Here is a 22,347-nt window from a genome sequence, read left to right as displayed (position 1 = left end):
TGCCCTGGTGGTCTTGAGACTGGCTACCAGGGCCAGGACATGACTAAGGCTCAGGCTCCAGCCCTCCATCTCTGGAGACGGTTACGACAGAGCCGGGTCTTTCCAAACCCAAGTCCTCCTGGGCCCTGGGCAGGAGCGGCCAAAAAGTCAGTTAGGATTTCACAGTCACTTCCCCCTTTGGCTGCAGCTGGTGCTGGTGAGTGGAAAGTAGCCCCGGGAAGACCACCCAACCCCCACCGGGGCATCCCCCTCCCTCCCCATCTCACCGTGCTGTTTCCAACGTGGTCTCCCTCCCAACTTCTGAATCCACTGTGGGCTGGATCAACGCTTCCTTTGCAATGGAGGAGATGCGGGCAGCTGGGAAAGAGGGATGCCAATATCCATCCCATGTAGCCGTGGAAAGAGTAGCCATCCCCCAGCCACTAAGACTGGGAGCCTGGTGCTGCCACTTTCAGAAGGAAAGAGCGGCGGCCAGTGCCAACCCAGTAATGGGTGTTCATGTCACTTGGAGTGGGAACTTCCAGGCCCTGAGGTGCCACGGCCGAGTCGCCGGGTCTGCCCTGGCATGGTTGGGTAAGAGTAGAGACAATGCACGGGAGGGGCCGACTTGGATGCAGCCCCTGCCCGACTCCAGCTCCAAAAGAATGGTCGTGTCTGGAACGAAACCATCTCCCCCTTCCAGAATCACAGGCCGGACCTTGTTTTGTGAAAATAGACTTTATTATAATAAAATGTCTTTTGAAACAAAACTCCCTGGGTCCCTCCCCTCAGGGGGTTCCCAGAAGGGGTCGGAGCTCCCCAGTTCTGCCCTCCTAACCCCTACGAAGGAAGCATGCACCAGTCTTGGCTCTGGCCTCCCCTTTCCCCCAGGGGGGCCACCTCCTTAGCCTTGGACAAGGATGGGGGGCTCTGGCTTGCCCAGATCCTCCTCCCACACCCGCCACCAGGTCGCTCTCAGGCTTTGCTCCTGTTAGGAAAAGTCAAAGTAATTGAGGAAGAGATTTCCAGGCAAAGCTCCCCTCCTCCCTGGCAACCGGCTGCCCTTTCTATCCAGTGAGTTCTGCCGGGACCAGATGCAGCAGTGAGAGAGGTCTGTGGGGGCTTCTGGGTGGGAGGCAGTGGAGCAAGAGGGGAGAGGGTGGGGATAGGGAGGTTTTGGCATCATCTCTGCCACCCGGAGCCCCGCTGAAGCGAGATGGAGACAGAAAGTGGCTCAGTGAGGCACGGCTGAGAATTTACATATGTACAGGGAGCAACCCTCCTGTCTCCAGCCTGGGGGAGATAAAAGCAGGGCCAGGCTGGAGAGGAGAGGCCACAGGGCAAAGGGGGAGGAAGAATCCAGTGCAAATTCTTGCTAGAGAGCTGGGAAGAGAGGAGAGAGCAAGTGGGGAAGGGGTCCTCGGGACGGAGAAGATAAGGGGGACATGGGCTGAGGTCGGGGGGAGGGCAAGGGGGGTGGCAGCTGGCCGGCCGAGTTTTGGAAGAGCCCGGGTGTGAAAGCCACCCAGGCCTCGATGCATCAGACACCCAGGAAGGCAAGGGGCCAGCCCCAGCCCCTCCCCAGCCTCCCTGCCCAGGGCTCCAGTGAGCAGAGGTGGAGGGGGGGGAGGACCGCCCTGGGGTCAAGGGTCAGAGGAGATGGGCCCTGGCTCCGCTGCCTTCGTGACTGCTTCTTGCTGGCATCAAGTTTCCTCAAGCCTTTCTCCTTGGAGAGAAGGGGAACGAGGACTCTGCTGCGCCCTGGCTAGGGCCAGGGAGAGGTGGGTGAGATAGTGGGTTCAAAGCAAAGGAGGGGCTTACCCCTCACCCCCACAGTCATCCCAGGACAACCCTGCTGGCCTGTCCCCAACCCTCCGCTCAATGTTATCCTGCTCAGATCTACTGCCAGAAGAGCCCTGGTCAACCAGGGAGACCCAGACGGTGACCCCCGTTAGCTCCATCTCAGTTGTGGGGCAAAGGATCCATCGCTACTGTGCCCAGCAGGATCAGACAGTCAGTGCCCCATTGGGTTCTCCTGGTTCAAAGAGTGGAACTCTGAAGGGAGTAGACAGATGCCACCCACCCCCTTGCCCCCTGGCCCTGCTCATTTGCATGGCAGCTCAGGGGAGGGGCAGCAGTAGCAAGGACAGGCAGGACCTGACCAGACTTATTTTTTACTTTTAAGCGTGGCTCAGTGGAGAGAGCACGGGCTTGGGAGTCAGAGGTCATGGGTTCTAATCCCGGCTCCACCACATGTCAGCTGTGTGACCTTGGGCAAGTCACTTCACTTCTCTGAGCCTCAGTTACCTCATCTGTAAAATGGGGATTAAGACAGATCCCCACGTGGGACAACCTGATCACCTTGTGTTCCCCCCAGCGCTTAGAACAGTGCTTTGCACATAGCATTTAACAAATGCCATCATTATTATTATTATTATTACAACCTGCTAGGTGGCAAACTCCTTAAGGGCAAGGGATCATGTCTGCTAGCTATTGCATCATGTTCTCCTAAGAGCTCAATATAGTGCTTTGCACAGGAGTAAGGGCTCAGTAAATACCACTGATTGCTTGTTGTTCCAAGAAAAGAGAGGAGGGAGCACCAGTTCAGTCCCAGATCTGAGAACACCCCTAACTGAGAGTCTGTGGTGAGGAGGGTGAGGGGGGATTTGTTGGGAGTGTCAGGGGGAGAAGCCACCCTCAGATACCCCACCGAGGGCAGGGAGGTCAGCTGCCCAGTGTGAGGAAGGGGCCCCACCATCCCCACTCTAACTCTGTCCTCAAAGCCACAACTCTGTCCTCAAACACTCCTCCCTGGAGTTGGTTACCCGGGAGTCCCAGAGGGGAAGGCGGATCTGCTTCTAGGCAGCCTGGCACCCTCGTCCCCGCAGAGCACATGATTGCTCAGGGGGCAGAGACCCTGCCAACTCCTGCCACCTCACCCAGCCTCGCTGTTAACCCCCACCCCCTCTGGCAGAGTCCTTCCTTCATGCCCGAGCTGGTTTCTGGAGCCAAGGTGTCAACCCAGAAGCCGTCCAGGGCCCAGCCTGGCCTGGTGGGAGAGGGTTGGCTGCCCTCGTCTTGACGAGCAGCTCAGCGTGGCCCAGCCTAGTGGAAAGAGCATGTGATTAGATGCCAGGAGGCCTTGGTTCTAGTCCTGTTACGGGCCTGATGTGCGACCTGTGGAAAGTTGCTGAACTTCTCTGGGCCTGTTACCTCATCTGCCAAATGGGGATATTGATTGTGAACCCAGTGTGGGACAGGGCCTGAGTCCAACCTTAGGTGTGTCTGCCCCATTGTTTAACACAGTGCCTGACACAAATTATTATTATGAAGTTTATCCAATCCCTCTCTGGACCACCAGAATAGATATGCAGAGTCTGGGTACCAGGACAGAGGGAGGCATGTGAGTGTGGACCAGGAAAATTGGTGGTATGGAGCTTTGTGTATTTTTGAAGGAAGCTGAGACCTCAATCAAGGCCCCAAAGAGGGAGCCAGCCTGGTTCCACCCGCCACCAACCCCAGGTTAGGAGAGTGTGGGAGGGGAGGGGGCAGAAAGGCACGAGTTCCCCAGCAACTCCCGAGTTTGTAGTGAGCACTGCCCTATGGGGGGGAGGGAGCAGTCGCCCCACACTTACACACTTGCTCAGTCTCCGGGGAGATCATCGCTGGACTCTTCTCTTCCTCATTCTCTGAAGAGCAGAGGTCCAGAGGTGGGGAGGCAGCAGGAATGGAGAGAGACAGTTCATCAGACTACACCACTTCCACCCTAGGCCCTCTTCTTCCCAGCCAGGATCCAGGTGGAGGGAACTCAGGTGGAGGGGTGGAAGATGGGACGGGGACCCAGCCGTGAGGAAGACCACCTATCCATCAAGGGATTCCCTGGTTTGCAACTCATTTGCCTGAATTTCCATTATGCAATGAAAAGGTCCCGACTTAAAGAGGAAAGAACAGCCAAGTGTGGGTATCTGTGATTAAACCCCAACCTCAGGTCTGGGCTTTACACCCTGAAATAGGCAAGATTCGAGGGCGATTTGGGGTGCGGAGAGCATGGAGGCTGCGGAGAAACCCTCAGAAGGGGCTCAGCTCTGCTCCTACTTCCTTTCAGGGAGATTGGAGCAGAGTAGAAGCAGTGTGGTCTAGCGGGCCTAGGAGCCAGAGGGCCTGGGTTCTAATCCCAGCCCTGCCACTTGTCTGCTGTGTGACCTGGGGCAGGGGTTACCCCAGAGACCCCCAAAAACTCCCAAGATAATGGCCTTCTCTAGCCTCTGAGAGAAGTCCTAACAGAAAAGATATGGCTTTGAAACCGTTTTCTGGGAGTCATGATTATCCAAGGTCTCTCTGCCTCTCATCAGCGTCGGTCCCGGAGAGCCAACTAGACCCTGGAGCTGATCATGAAGCCCGGCTCTCCCTCACCTGACCCCGTGCAGACCTAGATGGGCTCTGAAATTCTCCCTAGGATATCTGGCTAGAGAGCAGAGAAGGTGGTGGGAAGGTGAATGAAAACTGGAAATGCCTCGACTTCCCCCAGCTCCTTCCTGCTCTGAGCTCCAAGCAGGCAAACGGACAGTCGCCGGAAGGAAGATACCTCCAACGGTCCAGATGAGCACTGCTAGACCCTGCCAGTCCTCCTCGTGAGTCAGCTCACGTACATGTACCCAGGAGAGGCAGGATGGGGATAACAGAGCCCACAGGGGAAATGCAGGATTGGCCCAGCCTTCTCTCCCCTCACGCTGTGAGGGATAGACAACTGGCATGGAGAAAAAGAATTACAGGAGCCGGGCAAAGTCAGGCGGGACGGGGGTGGCGGGGAGTGTTGCGGTGAAGGGAGGAGAGCCACCTCCGGCCTTACCTGATTCATGGTCGCGCTTCCCTGGGGCTGCCCAAGCTGCACCGCTCCCTCCAGGAAGTTGGATGGGACCAGGCCCTGCCGCCCATTCAGTTTGCCCTTCAGGGAGGAGGCAGACAGAGATGTGCCAGAATTGTGGGGAATGGGATAGGGAGGGGAGGTTTTTTTTGACCCCTCCATCTCCCAGACTTGGGGTTTCCAGTCGCCGTGACCCTCCCTGCTCTCCTGCCCCTCTATGGGAGGAGCCTATGGGAACCAGTCCTGCAGTCAGTCAGTCATATTTATGGAGTGCTTACAGTGTGTAGAGCACTGTACTAAGTGCTTGGGAGAGTACAATCCAAGAGTAAACAGACACATGGCCAGAGGAGTAGGGGAGACTGAATTGTGGGGTTTCTTTTCCTGGAGCCCCATCTGCCTCCACTCCTTGTCCTAAGCTGTCCCAAATGAGGAGAGAGCACCCTTTCCCCCGGACACCAACCCGGGACTGTCCTGTGAACCCCGCTCCACACCCCCAGAGCCTTGCTTCCGGTCCTTCCAATCCCTGCCCCGGCTCCTCACATAGTAGAATCCGTCATCGTCCATGGCCCCAAACACCATTATGACATCCCCAGCTTTGAATGAAAGCTCGGCCTGTGGAAGAGAGAGAGTCAGGAGGGCAGAACGGGGTCCCAAGGGGTGCCATAGAGAGATTCTGACCCCCCCAGGAGACTCTGCACCTGCTCCAGTCCCCAAGGGCCCCCAAGAACCGAGACTGTAGGATCAGTAAAATGGGGACCAGAGGGCCTCCTTGTTCCAATGTACTTCCTACCGAAAAACAGCCTAGAGGCAAGAAAAGGAGGGGCTGGGCAAGGATATAAAATTGTGTGTGTTTGGGGGTGGGGAGGGTGGTTGCTGTAAAAGGGGAGAGGTGGGGGGAGAAAGAGAACCCAGTTCAGGCCCTAACCCCAGTGGATGATAGGAACTGGAGCCTACTGCATCGGAAAGTCCCAATTACCTCCACGTCCACGTTGGGGGAACTCTCCTGGGGGTTATAGTCGAAAGCAGCCACCACGGTCTGAGTGGGGCAAGGGCCTGTCTGGGAGTCCGGCAGAGGGTAAACTGCAATGGTTGAGGAGAGACATGGGCTCAGGAAGGGGTAAGTGCCCCCTCTCCACCTCTGGACCCCAGGACCGTCTCCACCGCATAGGCTTTCCGCCCATGGGAGACCAACCCCAGTGAGCAGGGTGATGAGATAGATGATCCCAGAATTCAGTTCACCTTCAAGTAAAATGCAGCTAGGTGGTGAGACAGGTCTCTCTCAGCACCCTCAGGTTACTAAACTGTGAGTTCCTTGAAGGCAAGGGATTGTGTCCATCAACTTTATTGCACTGTACTCTCCCAAGCGCTTACTACAGTGCTCTGGGCATAGTCAGCACTCAATAAATACCACTGACTGATAAAAGAAACAGAATGCTCAGAGAAGCAGCGTGGCTCAGTGGAAAGAGCTTTGGAGTCAGAGGTCATGGGTTCAAATCCCATCTCTGCCAATTGTCAGTTGTGTGACTTTGGGCAAGTCACTTAACTTCTCTGTGCCTCAGCTACCTCATCTGTAAAATGGGGATTGAGACTGTGAGCCCTCCCGTGGGACAACCTGATCACCTTGTAATCTTCCCAGCGCTTAGAACAGTGCTTTGCACATAGTAAGCGCTTAATAAATGCCATTATTATTATTAACTTCTCTGGGCCTCAGTCACCTCATCTGTAAAATGGGGATTAAGACTGTGAGCCCCCCGTGGGAAAACCTGATCACCTTGTAACCTCCCCAGAGCTTAGAACAGTGCTTTGCACACAGTAAGCACTTAATAAATGTCATTATTATTATTATTATTATTATTATTAATCCCCGACACTGCATCCCCACCCCAGGCATACCCAGTGGACACCTTTGTGGGCAGCCTGGACAGGACTCCTCACAAAGCTCCCGCAACACTGCTGATGGTTTATGACTGAGTTGGCAGGGCATCATGGAGCCTGAGGAAAGTGGGCAGAGGCCCGAGCCAGGTTGCAGACACCCCTCGGGGAGGGGGTGGGCAGGCCCTGTGGAGTCAGTCAATCATATTTACTGAGCGCTTACTTTGTGCAGAGCACTGTACCGAACGCTTGGGAGAGTACCATACAACAATAAACAGTCACATTCCCTGCACAATAAACAGATACACTCCTTTCCCACCCGCAACGAGCTGACAGTCTAGAGGGTACAGGGAGTGTGCAGAGAGTGTGCAGTACTGCAGACTAGGGTTTCTGGGGCCACGGCTCCTCCTCCTCTGGGCCCTAGCTCTCCTCTCGGTGGGACCAGTATGCTGTCACCATAATGGAATGATCTAACTATGGCCAGCTCAGGCTGCGGGGGAGAACTTTTCCCCTCCACTGACTGGGGCCCTCACCATCCACTACTCCATCCCTTCCCCATTAGCCTCCCCCAGCTCCCGTTTCCTCTTCCTCCCTGTCCCCTGACCCAAACACTGCTCCCCCGCCCCTAACCTAGAGATCCCAAGGCAGCTGCCTCAATCTGACGGGCCCAGGGTCCCTAAGGAGCTTCCCAGCTCAGGGAATCAATCCCCTGCATGCGTGCTCATGCACAAACACACACACACACACACACACAAACACACAACCTCCTCCCTGGCCCCTCACCCACCCCTGCAGGGGCAGGGGAAAGGGAACATCCTCTGGCCCAGGTATGGGCCATGTCCCTCACCTGAGCGAACCAGGTCCGGGGCTTCTGGCTCTGCAGGGCAGAGGAAAGAGCAGGCTGTGAATATGGGTGCCCTCAGTGCCACCCTTCCAGAGTGGGAGAACAGTCCCCACCCACTACCCCTCTGACAACGGCACCGGGGATGCTACTTCAAGGCCGAGGCTGCAGGCAGGCTCTGGCCAGGGGATCTCCTAGCACGAGGCAAGAGGTCGAGACATTTCTGGGCCCAGGCGTAGGGCTGGCAGGTGGGCTGGGCCCCCCTGCCCCTGCTACTTGGAGACAAAACCTTCCCACTGGCCCAGGCAATCCCCACCCTCCACCACCCTGTACCTGCTTAGTACAGTGCTCTGCACACGGTAAGTACTCAATAAATACGACTGACTGACAAGCTAGAGGGACCGCCTACCCCGGGCAACTGACCCACCTTTTTTGGAGCGGCGAGGCTTGAGGGGAGGTCCGGCAGGGCAGAACGAGGACGGACCATTTCCTGAACGGTCAGATGGACGAGGGAGAGAAGCAGAAAGAATGGAGGAGAGAAAGGGGGGGTAGCATCAGAGCTCTCTGTTACACCAGCAGACAAAAATGGAATGCTGAGCCCCATTTGATCGCCAGCTTCTTGAGGGCAGGGATAGTTTGTTGTTTGGGTTTTTTTAATTGTATTTGTTATGTGCTTTCTATGTGCCAGGCACTGTACTAAGCATTGGGGTAGATATGAGCTAATCAAGTTGGACGTGGTTCCGTGTCCCCCATGGGGCTCACAGCATTAATCCTCATTTTACAGATGAGGTCACTGAGGCACAGAGAACTGAAGTGACTTGTCAAGCTCACACAACAGACAAGTGACAGAGCCAGGATTAGAACCTAGGTCCTTCAGACTCCCAGGCCGTAATTCTAGTCACTAGTTCGTGCTGCTTCTATCATCTATTTCTACTTTTACAGACCCTGCTGGGTGAAAACAGGGCTCTGCCTGCCATCCAGAAGCACTCAATAAAGCTAGTGGGCATCAACACTGCTAGAAGAGTGCCCTCAGAGAACCAAGCCAGCTGGGCCAGGACAGGAGGTGGTGGTTCTGAGGCCTGCCAGCCAGTAGCCACTTCTGGGGCTGGGCTCGGGGGTCTTGCCTTCCCCCTCCCGGCCCCATTCCTACCCCTAAGAGGAGGTGCCACGGGATCAGGGAAGGACCATAACAATAATAATAATAGTGGTATTTGTTAATAATAATGATGGTGATGGCATTTATTATGCACTTACTATGTGCAAAACACTGTTCTAAGCTCTGGGCACTGTTCTAAGCACTGAATAATAATAATAATGGTATTTGGTTTTTTTTTAATGGCATTTATTAAGCGCTTACTATGTGCAAAGCACTGTTCTAAGCGCTGGGGAGGTTACAAGGTGATCCTACCATTCCTTTCCAAACTCCTTGAATGAGTTGTCTACACGCGCTGCCTAGAATTCCTCAACAACAACTCTCTCCTCGACCCCCTCCAGTCTGGCTTCCGTCCCCTTCATTCCACGGAAACTGCGCTCTCAAAGGTCACCAATGACCTCCTGCTTGCCAAATCCAACGGCTCATACTCTGTCCTAATCCTCCTCGACCTCTCAGCTGCCTTTGACACTGTGGACCACCCCCTTCTCCTCAACACGTTATCTGACCTTGGCTTCACAGACTCCGTCCTCTCCTGGTTCTCCTCTTATCTCTCCGGTCGTTCTTTCTCAGTCTCTTTTGCAGGCTCCTCCTCCCCCTCCCATCCTCTTACTGTGGGAGTTCCCCAAGGTTCAGTGCTTGGTCCCCTTCTGTTCTCAATCTACACTCACTCCCTTGGTGACCTCATTCGCTCCCACGGCTTCAACTATCACCTCTACGCTGATGACACCCAGATCTACATCTCTGCCCCTGCTCTCTCCCCCTCCCTCCAGGCTCGCATCTCCTCCTGCCTTCAGGACATCTCCATCTGGATGTCCGCCCGCCACCTAAAGCTCAACATGTCGAAGACTGAGCTCCTTGTCTTCCCTCCCAAACCTTGTCCTCTCCCTGACTTTCCCATCTCTGTTGACGGCACTACCATCCTTCCCGTCTCACAAGCCCGCAACCTTGGTGTCATCCTCGACTCCGCTCTCTCATTCACCCCTCACATCCAAGCCGTCACCAAAACCTGCCGGTCTCAGCTCCGCAACATTGCCAAGATCCGCCCTTTCCTCTCCATCCAAACCGCTACCCTGCTAATTCAAGCTCTCATCCTATCCCGTCTGGACTACTGCACTAGCCTTCTCTCTGATCTCCCATCCTCGTGTCTCTCTCCACTTCAATCCATACTTCATGCTGCTGCCCGGATTATCTTTGTCCAGAAACGCTCTGGACATATCACTCCCCTCCTCAAAAACCTCCAATGGCTACCGATCAATCTGCTCATCAGGCAGAAACTCCTCACCCTGGGCTTCAAGGCTCTCCATCACCTCGCCCCCTCCTACCTCACCTCCCTTCTCTCCTTCTACTGCCCAGCCCGCACCCTCCGCTCCTCCACCACTAATCTCCTCACTGTACCTCGCTCTCGCCTGTCCCGCCATCGACCCCCGGCCCACGTCATCCCCCGGGCCTGGAATGCCCTCCCTCTGCCCATCCGCCAAGCTAGCTCTCTTCCTCCCTTCAAGGCCCTGCTGAGAGCTCACCTCCTCCAGGAGGCCTTCCCAGATTGAGCCCCTTCTTTCCTCTCCCCCTCGTCCCCCTCTCCATCCCCCCGCCTTACCGCCTTCCCCTCCCCACAGCACCTGTATATATGTATATATGGTTGTACATATTTATTACTCTGTTTATTTATTTATTTATTTATTTTACTTGTACATTTCTATCCTACTTATTTTATTTTGTTGATATGTTTGGTTCTGTTCTCTGTCTCCCCCTTTTAGACTGTGAGCCCACTGTTGGGTAGGGACTGTCTCTATGTGATGCCAATTTGTACTTCCCAAGCGCTTAGTACAGTGCTCTGCACATAGTAAGCGCTCAATAAATACGATTGATTGATTGATTGATTGATTGATCAGGTTGTCCCACGGGGGACTCACAGTCTTAATCCCCATTTTATAGATGAGGTTAATGAAGCACAGAGAAATTAAGTGACTTGCCCAAAGTCACACAGCTGACAAGTGGCGTAGCGGGATTTGAACCCATGACCTCCAACTCCAAAGCCCGTGCTCTTTCCACTGAGCCACGCTGCTTCTCACACTGCGCTTTGTTAAGCGCTTACTACATGCCAAGCACTGTTCTAAGTGCTGGGGTAGACACAAGGTGATCAGGTTGTCCCATGTGGGGCTCGCAGTCTTAATCCCCATTTTACAGATGAGGTAACTGAGGCGCAGAAAAAGTAAATGACTTGCCCAAGGTCACAGAGCAGACAAGTGGCGGAGCTGGGATTAGAACCCACACCCTCTGACTCCCAAGTCTGTGCTCTAGCCACAAGGCCATGCTGCTTCCCCCGACACAGCCCGCACCCCCAGAGGCCAGGCTTCTAGGTCACAAGATGGAAGAAGGAAGCTCAGCAGGCCCACTGACTCTGAGCTCTGCAGATACCTATGCTCGGAGCGGGAGAGAGGCTGCTTCAGGGAACCAGGGCAGCTTCTGGAGTGCCATCCCCAGGGGTGCTCCTGCTGCCTCAGGCAGTCTGCCCACTCCCCCACAAATCTCCTCCCCAACTCCCACCACCCCTTCTAGCCTGGGTCCTCAGTAGCAAGGATTGGTCCCAGGCCCAGCAGCCAAATTGTGACCCGGCTCTTTCCACTCTCCCGCCGCTGCCGTTTACAGGACAGGTGCTTGACCGATCCAGTCTGCTTCTCCTACAGCCCTCCTGGGGGCTGGGTTACCCCAGGGAGACCCCAGACCCACTGGGGGTGAGGAGTTAAATTTGCCAGAGGCACTGGGCCAGAACTCCAAGGTCCCTGGGCTAGGAGTTGGCAAACAGGAGGAGGAGGAGGGAAGAGGGAGGGCACTTACCGGTTTCTAGGGCCTCTGCCAAGCTGTCAGGAAGACCAGAGGCCAGGGCCGGAGGCCGCCTCTGCAGGCTGCCACTCTGGACTGGCAGCTCAGCCACCATGTTGCAGGGGATGTAGCCAGCTCGGCCTCCACACTCCCCCCGGTAGAAGCCATCTGCATCTTTTTCCCCCCAGACCTGGGGGAAGAGAAGGGAGGCCACAACCCTGTGAGGAGATGGGAACAACTTCTTCATCCCCCCTGCTTCCTGGAAGCGCTGAATTGCTCAGACCCTTCATCAAAATGGTCACACTCTCTCTCAGGGAAGGTAGGAAGGAAAGGGGAAGAAGAGAAGGCGGGAAAGAGGAACGATGGGAAAAGAGACCAAGGAAGTGGGTTAGATTTTCATGTATTGGAGAGTGTAGACCGAACCACCGCCCTCGAACGCCCATGCAAACAAAGCAAAAAGGGGTGAGGGTGGAGAGGGCTCCCCAAACCATGGCAGATGTAGCTCCCTTCCAGCTCCCCCCAGGCTGCCCATCTCTCTGCAGCAGGAGGGACTGAGGCTAGATAAGAGTGAGAACTTCCCAGAGGGGAGGCACTGGGGGAGCACTGACCGTGAGGACCTGGCCCTCCTTAAATGGCAGCTCTTCCTCGCCGGCATCAGGGTTGGGGGACATGGACACGGGGTCGTAGTCGAAGAGCGCCACGAAGAGCCGGGTCGCCCCTGCATGTGGAGGAGGGGCCTCCGGCACAGGACTCCTTGGGGGAGCTGAGGGGACGAGGGGGGTGAGTCCCGGTGAACACCACCAGACGGGGTTCTGAGCTCCCCTCTACACACCAGTCCCCCATCTCTCCCAGCTCCGCACCTGACTCTTGCAGCATCTGTTCGCTCCTGGCCATCCGGTCCCCCTTCCTCGGAGCCGGCTTCCGGCCACCTGGGCCCAGGGCGTCCCCAGTCTCTGGCTCCTGCAACGGGAAAGGCAGGGGCAGGCGTGACCCCTGCTCCCCACCCAGGCCCTCACCTCCCAGGAAGCTAGCAAGGCTCAGGCCAGGGTCAGTGCCACCCACCCCCAAAGCAGCTCAGCACAGCAAGGCCGGAGACACAACATTCCTCTCCCCAGGCAGCCCTGGAAGGAGGCCCCAGAGCCAGAGACCGGGGCCGAGGGGAAGGGTCTTTTGGCTTGGGACCAGATTGGAGTGGAGGGGGCAGAAAGGAGTGTCCCGAGGCCCCGCAGTTCATCTTCAGCCCCCTGGGCCCCGAACCAGAAGATGACAGGGTGGAACTGCAGCAGGAGGGATGGTGGTTAGAGAGGAGGAAGAACTTCCCAGCAAGAAGGGAGGGCGGTCCTTCCCTAGAGCTCTCTGAGAACAGGATGGGCTGGGGGTTGGTGCCGGGCTCTCGGGAGCCCGGGTGGTCCCGGGAGAGAAGAACACTGAGCGTGGAGCTGCGGCCAGCAAGAGCAAGCGGCGGATGGGAGCCAAGCCGGAGCGATTGAGGAGGGATGGATGGGGGCGACCCTGCCCAGGGTGCCGTGGGATGGGATTCACGAGACAATGAGCAGCACAGATCACAAGCCGGGGTGGAGAGGCAGACACGCCACCGCTGCCGCCGCTACAGGTGACTCCGGAAGGCGGGAAGGTGGGCACCGACCCTGGGGGGCGACGCCGTCTGCTCCTCCCCTGGCTCTCTCCTGTCTGGGCTGCAGCCCCTTCTCAAGGTGCCGGGCTCCCCCCAGTCCCGGCAACAGAGGCGCTGGCAGTTACCGGGGTTGCGGGTCTCCCTGGGGCCCCCGTCCCCTCTCCGCCTCCCACAGCCCCCATGAGGCCTGCCCTCCCTCTCGGGCACCAGGCCCTCCTGGGTCCCCCGGGCCCGGGGAAGCAGCACGCCAGGCTCCAGGCCATCTTCCTCTGAATCGTACTCGATGCTGATCTCCAGACAGAGAGGGCCAGAGCTGCTGGAGAATCTGGGGGGTGTGGGGCCGGAGCTGCGGGGCCCCCTCTGGGACGGGCCCAGCCGATCCCGTCCGGCCGTCTCTGCCCCGGTCTTCACTTCTTCCCCGGCCACCAGGCCCCCCTTCTCCCGCCAGGGCCCGCCCCTGACCCGGGCGACCCCCCCAAGCCCACGGCCGCAGTCCTCATGCCCCCTGAAAGGCTGCCACCCACTCCCCTCTGGCCGTCTGGAGAGCATTTCTCGGGGCGCGCACCCCGGCCCCCGACCACCTTGGGGGCTGCCCTGTGGAGGTTCTCTGGAGGCAGCACAACCCCCCGACTCCAGCTCTTCCTCCTCCTCATCCGTGCCATCTCGGGCAAGGGCTCCTGAGACAGAAGGGCCAGGCCCCGGGTCTGCCCTCCATGAGCCAACCGACTCCCAGGCCCGGATTCCCCCGAGGCCTGCCACCCCCAGTCCCCGGCAGGAGGGCTGTGGGGCTGGAGGCAAATCCTGGGGTCGCTCCCCCGGCCCAGTTTCCTCCACCGCTTTCTGCTCTTCCTCTTCCTCCTCCTCCTCCTCCTCCTCTTCTTCCTCCTGCTCTTCCTCCTCCTCCTCTTCCTCCTCTGCCACCTCAGGGATGCTGAAGAGTTTCTTGCTACAGAATTTCTGTGGAGGCAGCAGCTCCAATGTTTCTTCATCACTGTCCAACTCACAGGTATCTAGCTGTGGCAGAGCACATTTGGGGGCGGGGAGAGAGGCACCGGGGGAAGGAAGTGGGGGTTATGTTAACCTCGGGTCTGGGAGTGCAGGCAGGGGGGGGACATCAGACCCGGGGAGAGCAATGGGGAGCAGATTGGATTTCTCCCAAAAGCACGGTGCACTCATCTCCCATTGAGGGAAACTGAGCCCCGGGCATCAAGGTCTGTCAACAGCAGAACTAGCTAAGAACCAGCTGTGCCAATGGCCAGCCTCTCTGGGGAGGGAACCCCCTTCCATCCCAACCTTAGGGCTCAAGAACCTCAAATTCCTCCCCACTTTGGGCAACAAGCATGGGACAGTGTCCGCCCCAGCTCCGTTTCCCAGCCACTCCAGGCCCGACTGAAGAAGCCCCCACTCCGGGCCACCTCCTCCTCCTCCAGGCAGGCAGCTGCCCTGATGAAGCCCCATCTGCCCTGGACACCGACCTGCCCCGTGCTCACCCCTCACCCCCCAGCCATTGGCCAGAAACTTCAGAAACAGGACAGTGAGTGCACTGAGTCTCCTCTGGAAGCCCACCCCTAGGGTGGGTACCAACCCGCAGAGTGGCCCAAGGGCAGCTGGGTTAGTCTTTCGCCAGCTTCTCAGCATCTGGCTCCCCATTACCTTTCCTCCAGTGTCCTCCTCCCAGGGACCGCCTGGCTCCAGAGGCCCTAGAGCCAAACTCTGCTCCTCTTGCTCTTCCTGTTCCTCCTCCCTTTCCTCTTCCTCCTCCTCCAAGATGTCCGACAGGTCGGAGCTGCGGCCGTGGTCAGGGAGGGGATTGGCCAGCCGAGCCCCAAGCTCCTGAACGGCCTCTTCCTTCTGAAGGCGAGAAAGCTACGGGTCAGCATGGGGAGGGCCAGGGGCCACTTGGGTGTGGACAGCAGACCTGGGGTCGGGGGGAGTAGGGTCGCCCTGTCCTGCCTCCTTGGACGGAGACTCCTGAGTGGGCTGAGGAGAGACCCAACCTCACATACAGACGGACGCAAGATGGGGAAACTGAACCAGAGCCCAGGGTCCAAGAGGCCAAGGGAGAGCCAGGCTCAGGGCAGAGACTGAATGACTGGCATGGGCTGAGAGAGATCATGGGTCCCGGCCCAGCCGCCCCCAGCCCCAACACCCCACGAGCACCGCTGCAGGCCCCCACCTCGGCCCAGCCTCTGGGTCCCGGCCTCAGCCCAGCCTCTCCTCGGCCACTGGGGATTGCTGGGCTCCTCTGCCCTGGTGCCTTGGTGGCTGAGGCCTGCCAGTGCTCCCCCAGGATGAGGTCCCTGGGGCCGGACTCCCCCGGGCTGGGACTCTCTGGGCCACATCCCCCTGGGCCACGTTCTGTCGGGGAGGACTCGGCGTCGCAACCCCTCTGGCTTCCGGGCCGGCCCCGGCTACCCTCTGGGGACTCTGCAAATCCACTGTCACTGCCGCTCCCTTGCTCCTTCTGTGAGAGGAGGAGTGTTGGAGCAGGAGGGACCCTACCCTGGGGTCCCCCCTCCTCCTGCACAACCCAGACACCACCCCGGCATCCCCCACACCTACCTGTGAGCGGGTGTCTTCAGATCCTGGTGGTCCCCTCTGGGGACCAGTTAGGCCCTTGCGGCCCATGGGCCCTCCGGCCCCAAGGTGGGACAACGGGACCAGGCCCTGAGCCCGGAGACCCAGAGGTGGGGCAGAGTCGGGGTCTGCCCAGGATGCTTTGGGGGCAGCTGGCAAGGAGCCGGAGAAGGGGGCAGCGGGGACCAGGGCAGAGGAACCCTGGATCAGGGCAGGAAGGGAATCAGCAGACTCGCCAACGGGCGACATCGTCCGCACGCAGACCGCCTGACACCGCCGCAGCAGCTGCAGCTGGGATAGCTCCACCAGCACACTGCCCGCCGTGGGCGATGCCACCTCCATGATCTACAACACAGCCAGGTGCAGGGCTGGACATAGGCAAACCATGCCCATCCCTGGGGCCCCACTCTGACTCCACTGCTCCCAGCCCTGTCTCCGCTGAGCCCCAGGACGGAGACAGGAAGAGGATGGCAAATAGGAGGCAGGAGGCTAGGGCAACCCCAGACCTTTGGGGAACCCAGCGCTCCTCCCCCTGGCCAGGATGCCCAGGGCGTCAGTGAGCCCAACAGAGCCCACAGGGGTCCCCAGCCAGTCCTTTCCCCATCTTCCCCCATGACCCCCCCCCGGGGGGGCGTCTGGTACCTTCTGCCCGTCTGCATAGATGGCATAGCCGGTGACTGGCACCCCATTGGAGGAGCCGGCAGCATCAATGGTCACGGGCAGCCAGCTGATGGCCAGGATGCCCAGAGAAGGGCCCGGTTCCACCTGGACATCCAGGGGGGCATCCGGAGGGCCTGGGGGGACGGAGGGGCCTGTCGGCTGCCACCCCAGTCCTCCCCGCTCCAACCCCCAGAACTTTCATGAGGGCTGGCTCGGTTGCCCAGTGGGCCATTCCAGGCCAAATCTTACCCCGGTACAATTGCCCCCATCCCCACCCCTGTCTCACACCCACCCACAACCCCTCCCCCCAGCCACCTCCCACCACCACTCTGTTCCCCCTCAGCTATCCGGGCCACTCACCTGCCGCAGGGGTAGTAAACTGCACAGTGGCAGTCCTGGGCTCCCGCCGCTCCCAGCCAAGCTCCCAGGGCCCAGTGTCGGGGGGCCGGGCCTCCACGCGGGCCTGGTACGGGGTGTGAGGCTGCAGGTTGGGGAAGGAGGCCCAGTAGGTGCCAGGTGGGGCAGGCGGGCACTCCTCCCCATTGAGGAAGACACCATGGGCGTAGCTGCTGCTGCCGGGCAGCCAGGAGATCTCAGCCGAGGTGGCCGTCAGGTGCCTGAGGCCCAACTGCCTCGGGGCAGGGCCCGCCCCAGGCCCGACCAGCAGGGAACAGCACAGAGGGTCAGAGCAGCGTGGGGGGTCCCGGCAGGGCCGGGGGTCCGGGCTGCCCTGGCCCATCACGCTCTGCACCGAGATGCGGTGGGGCCGGTCCCAGAGCCCTGGGGCCTCCAGGGTGGTCTTGGTGGGGGCTCCTGGCTCTAGGGACCTGAGCAGCTGCCCATCCAAGTACAGGCGGTAGCCCTGTGCCACCGGGCTTCCTGGCAGGGAGCTCGGGGGGGCGTCCCAGGCCACCTCCAGGCTGTGAGCCAGTTGTCGGAGGACCACTAAGTGGCAAGGTGGGGGCACAGGTGGCAGGGAGTCGTCCCCCTCAGGAGCTGGGCTGATGCTGCCATCATCCCGCTCGAGAGGCTCGCAGCTGCCGCCAGCCCTGCTACCGGCCGGAGAGCTCAGCTGCGGCCCCGAGCTCTGCGAAGACTCTCCTGTCTCTCCCGGGCCCGCAGGCAGGAGGTCGTCATCCGACACACGCTCCACAAAGTTGGATGGGACCAGGCCACGGCGGCCATCCATCAGCTCCCCTGTAGCCGGTGGGGAGATGGGGCTCAGCACCTGACCGGACCCACATCCCTGCCATCCACCCCAGACTCCCCCACTTGCCCATCGAGTGGGGAGGAGAGTGTGGAGGAGCCTGGAGGGAAGCAGAGAGAAGACAAGCAGAGTGGAAAGAGGAGGAGAGCAGGGTGGAGCAAGGAGGGGAGCAGGGCTGAGTGAGGAGGGGAGCAGGGCAGAGAGAAGAGAGGGCCAGGATGGAGAGAGGAGGAGAGCAGGTTGGAGGTGGGGGGAGCTGCGTGGAGTGGGAAGGTGAGGAGGGATGAGTGGGGAGGAGGAGCAGGGTGGAGAGGGGAGGGGAGCTGGTCTTTAGGAGCAGGAAAGGGGAGGAAGTGGGAGAGGCCTCTGGACTGTCCATGCAGCCAAGAACCGGAAGAAGGCAGGGAGCCGAGGCTGGGGCTGAGGGTGGAGAGGGGACCACCTTCGAAGAAGCCGTCTTCGTCCATGCGGCCGTAGACATAGATGTACTCGCCGGCCGTCAGCGGCAGCTCTGCCTCGGGGTTCTCATTGGGGCCGTCGAATGGGTCATAACTAGAACGGGGCCGGGCGTCACGGGGGCTGTGCCCCCAGCCTCACTGCTGCCCCTCCTGCCCCCCCGACTCTCCTCCAGGAGCTGGTATCCAATCCAGACCCCGGCCTGGACCCCTGACCTGGGTCATCACTGCTCTCACTTTCCCCAACTGAAAGCATCTGATGCGCCCCAAGAAGCCGATCCGAGAGAAGACCCAAAGCCCCCAACCCTCCACTTCAACGTCTACTCCCTCTGGAGTAGAGGCCTGGACCCAGCCCCACTGTCCCTGCCCCCTAGCCTGGGGAGGGTGTGGAGTTTGCCTAGCAGGTGGTGGACGAGTCTGAGACTTGGCCCTCTCTAGGGAGCTGGGCCCACCCGGGAAGGGCCGAGGGAGGAGTCGGCAGTACCTGTACCGGGCGAGGAAGACCTGGAGCTGAGCAGCCCCAGGGCCCCTGGTGTCCTGGAGCAGGGAGATGCTGTCGCTCTCCAGTTCCTCCATCTCACTGGCCGTGTCCACCTGGCCCACCCCATGAGACGCTACGTCAGAGGGAGGGAGCTAGTAGTAACAATAACAATAATTGCGTTTCTTAAGCAATTTACTACGTGCCAGGCACTAAACTAGGCAATGGAGTGGTTACAAGCAAATTAGGTTGGACAGAGTCCCTGTCCCACATGGGGCTCACAGTCTTAATCCCTATTTTACAGATGAGGTAACTGAGGCTCAGAGGAGTGAAGTGACTTGCCCAGGGTCTCAGAGCAGATGAGGGGTGGAGCTGGGATTCGAACCCAGGTCCTTCCGACTCCCAAGCCCACGCTGCCTCTCATGGGGCAGGGGGGCCTCCGGAAAACCCAACATCAGAGCCAAGGACCTGCAGGAGGGGATGGGACCTGGGGAGGGGCTCCAGGATGCCCCCCTCACAGCCCCTCCTCTCCAGTGGGGTCTGAGGCACGAGGATACTGAGTGTTTTTTGTTTTTATCATTATTATTGTCATTATACTTGAGTGCTTACTAGGTGTCAAGCACTGCTCTAAGCACTGGGGTAGATACAAGTTCATCAGGTCAGAAACAGTCTCTGTTCCACATGGGGCTCACAGTCTAAAGAGAGAAGCAGCGTGGCTCAGTGGAAAGAGCACGGGCTTTGGAGTCAGAGCTCATGGGTTCAAATCCCGGCTCTGCCAATTGTCAGCTGTGTGACTTTGGGCAAGTCACTTCACTTCTCTGGGCCTCAGTTCCCTCATCTGTAAAATGGGGATTAAGACTGTGAGCCCCCCATGGGACAACCTGATCACCGTGTAACCTCCCCAGCACTTAGAATGGTGCTTTGCACATAGTAAGCGCTTAATAAATGCCATCACTATTATTATTATTATTATTATTAAAGAGGGAGAACAGGTACTGAGTTCCCATTTTACAGCTGAGGAAACTGAGGCAGAGAAAAGTGAAGTGACTGGCCCAGGCTCACACGCTAGACAAGGGTCAGAGCTGGAATTAGAACCCAGGAATTAGACTCCCAGGGCCGTGCCCTTTCCACTAGGACGTGCTGCTTCTCATAACACTGAGCCACACTGAAATACGGAAAGGACATGCAGAGGACAGGAAAATCCACACATTTACATCTGGTATTTATAGTGCGCTTACTGGGTGTAGAGCACTGTACTAAGTGTTTGGGAGAGTACCATACTGCAGAGTTGGTAGCCCCCGATTTTTCCTGGGATCAGCCTCCTGGGGACTTTTGGCTACCAGGGAGTGTGGCTAATGCCACCCTACCCGCCACTCCCTCTCTCCGGCACAGGCACGGCCGGTTGGGGCCCCTCCCTGGTAGAGGATGCCACGACCCCAGCCCAGCGAAGGAGGCAGAAGGCGGGACCCAGTGTGCCGGAAGACCAACGGGGCCCCGATATCACGCCTGGCAATTCAAGGCACGTGACCCCCTTTCCAATGAAATGTTTGCCGTCAAAACCCGACATGCATTTGGTCTGAGGTTGGCCTGTCTTGGCTTGACCGGCTCTACCGGGGTTCCTCCAGGCTGCCGACGAAAACCCAGGTCAAGAAAAGGGCGACAAAGGGGAAGCGGGACTTTTTACATCTGGGCCCAACCCTCAGCCCAGCTGCCCTGCTGGGAAAGGGGACGTCCAGTTTTACAGAGGACGGTGTCCCCCGTCCCTGGTCTGGATGTGGTACCAGTTGTCTTTATGTCCGGGATTTCCCATTTCAGCGCCCGAACTCCTGGGAACTTGGGATGGGGACTTAACCACAGTTCTTGAGCAAGTTGTGGGGGGTGAGGAAGGGGGTCTCCCCAGAGATGCGCTCTGGGATTGGGCGAGCATGGTACACGATGGCGAAACGACCCAAGAGACGTCGTAATAGTAATAAGAACTGTGGTACTTGTTGAGTGTTTGCTATGTGCCAGGCATCGTACTAAGAACTGGGGTGGATAGAAGCAAATTGGGTTAGACACAATCCTGACCCGGGGCCTGGAGGAGTGGACGAGCACTGACCTGGGGCCTGGAGGAGCACTGACCTCAGACGTGGGGCAGGACTTGGGGCTGTTGAGCAGGGACTCGGACCGGGAAGAGTTGGACAATGACTCGGCCTTCTTGACTAGCTTCCGGGAAGGCCCAACGGGGACATCGGCGGGTGGGTCGGCGGGTGGGATGGAGGGTCCGGCCTCGTTGGTCCCGAGGCAGGGGGGGAGTTGGGGTTCGTGCCCCTCTGAAGGGACGGGGCAGGAAGTTGGGACCAGTGAATTGGGAACATAGCGGGGAGCTAGGGATGGAGGGGAGGGGACTGGGGACTCCTGATCCCCACCACCTAGCCACTCCCCGAAAGTGGCTGGAGATCCTGGGGGCCCCCCGCCCCCTCCCCTAGGGGGGCTTGTCTGGCCCCATTCCCAGTACCCTCCCAACACACAAACACGCATGCATGCGCACGGAAGCATGCACCAAACCCTTACCAGAGTAAGGGCTGGTAGGTTCCAGCCCTGGCCCTCCCCTCCCCACGCAGTCCCCCGTGGTCACCTGTGCCCCGGGGGTCTCCATGCGGGCGGGGAGTGGAGCAGCAGGGTGCGGGAAAGAGGTCGGCGGTGGGCCCGGCCAGGACTCCGCTGCCCGTGAGCAGCCGCAGGGCCCGCAGCTCCCGCGACAGGAGGCCGAAGCGCTCCGACTGGCTGCGGCACTGCTCCTCCAGCTCCCGAACCCGAGACTGGGTGGGAGAGGGGGAGTGAGACAGCCTCCCATGAGCCCAACCACCCTTGCCCCCTCCTGGGCCAGGGGGAGGGGATGCTCAGCGCTCACCCCCAAGCTCTCCAGAAGCCCAGAGCAATAGAAACCCATGTCCTTCAGTCACCTCTGGAAAGCTCCCTTCAGCTCACCTCTGACATCAGCCTGGGGGAGAGGGAGGACCATAGTCCCTCTCCCCTGAGCTACATGGCAGCACAAGGGACTTTTTAGACTATGAGCCCATTGTTGGGTAGGGATCGTTTCTATATGTTGCCAATTTGGACTTCCCAAGCGCTTAGTACAGTGCTCTGCACACAGTAAGCGCTCAATAAATACGATTGAATGAATGAGAACTTCTTGGATGTCTAGGCAAGGGCTGAAGCGGTGAAACCCATTCCCTCTGGAGATGTTTGAGAGGAGATGGGGGGGGGGGGCGGGGGCAGCAGATGGGGCCGATAGCGATGGCTCACCTCCCAAAGCCCCAGTCAGCCCAGGGAATCAGGGGTACAGGAGCGGGGTGAGGGAGAAAGGGAAGAGATACTGAAAGAACTCTACCTGCATGCAATCCAGTGCCGACTGGAAGGGCAGCGGGAAAGAGAGGAAAGGAGGGAGATTAAAAGCAGCTGCTGCATGAGGGCAATTAACCCAAGTCGGGGCCGGGGGTGGGGAACAGGGACCCCCTCATCCAGCCAAGATGCCTAACCCTCTGGGCCCCAGGCGAGGCTCCTGGGAAGAGAAGGAGAGCCCATTACTGAGGTGGGACAAGAGCAGCTGGGCCTAGATAAAAGCGGAGGGAGAGGTGGGATTAACCTGACCCTCATCCCAGGCTCAATCAAGCAATTAAAGGCATCAATTAATCATTCAATCAGAGAACTTCCCCCTGCCCTCTCCCTCCCCCTGCCCTTCCCAAACCAGCGTGGAGTTCCCAATCTCAAGATCTCACTCTGTCTTGGAATGTCCTTCCTCTTCATAATAAACACGATTTAA

General features: G+C 58.7%; 1 protein-coding gene across 1 annotated transcript in view; it reads right to left on the bottom strand.

Moving 5' to 3' along the window:
• Positions 1–2,511: 2,511 nt before the first annotated feature.
• The window catches only part of TSPOAP1 (TSPO associated protein 1), a 32,056-nt gene continuing 12,220 nt past the window's right edge, over positions 2,512–22,347 (bottom strand). Inside the window, exons 12-32 of the mRNA XM_038758828.1 lie at positions 21,916–21,936; positions 21,160–21,343; positions 20,664–20,854; positions 18,549–18,658; positions 18,052–18,161; positions 16,763–17,599; positions 16,385–16,536; positions 15,728–16,087; positions 15,342–15,629; positions 14,819–15,016; positions 13,178–14,179; positions 12,393–12,492; positions 12,141–12,295; positions 11,548–11,722; positions 7,984–8,046; positions 7,563–7,592; positions 5,820–5,923; positions 5,384–5,455; positions 4,829–4,924; positions 3,615–3,668; positions 2,512–3,084 (exon numbers count right to left, since the gene is read on the bottom strand). Of these exons, the coding sequence (XP_038614756.1) occupies positions 3,639–3,668; positions 4,829–4,924; positions 5,384–5,455; positions 5,820–5,923; positions 7,563–7,592; positions 7,984–8,046; positions 11,548–11,722; positions 12,141–12,295; positions 12,393–12,492; positions 13,178–14,179; positions 14,819–15,016; positions 15,342–15,629; positions 15,728–16,087; positions 16,385–16,536; positions 16,763–17,599; positions 18,052–18,161; positions 18,549–18,658; positions 20,664–20,854; positions 21,160–21,343; positions 21,916–21,936 (4,278 nt within the window). The 3' untranslated portion in view covers positions 2,512–3,084; positions 3,615–3,638. The remainder of the gene's footprint in view (positions 3,085–3,614; positions 3,669–4,828; positions 4,925–5,383; positions 5,456–5,819; positions 5,924–7,562; positions 7,593–7,983; positions 8,047–11,547; positions 11,723–12,140; positions 12,296–12,392; positions 12,493–13,177; positions 14,180–14,818; positions 15,017–15,341; positions 15,630–15,727; positions 16,088–16,384; positions 16,537–16,762; positions 17,600–18,051; positions 18,162–18,548; positions 18,659–20,663; positions 20,855–21,159; positions 21,344–21,915; positions 21,937–22,347) is intronic.

The sequence above is a fragment of the Tachyglossus aculeatus genome, chromosome 17, assembly GCF_015852505.1.
Source record: "Tachyglossus aculeatus isolate mTacAcu1 chromosome 17, mTacAcu1.pri, whole genome shotgun sequence".
NCBI lineage: Eukaryota > Metazoa > Chordata > Mammalia > Monotremata > Tachyglossidae > Tachyglossus > Tachyglossus aculeatus.
Note: the sequence above shows the minus strand (reverse complement) of the source record. Positions and strands in the feature narration are given on the sequence as shown.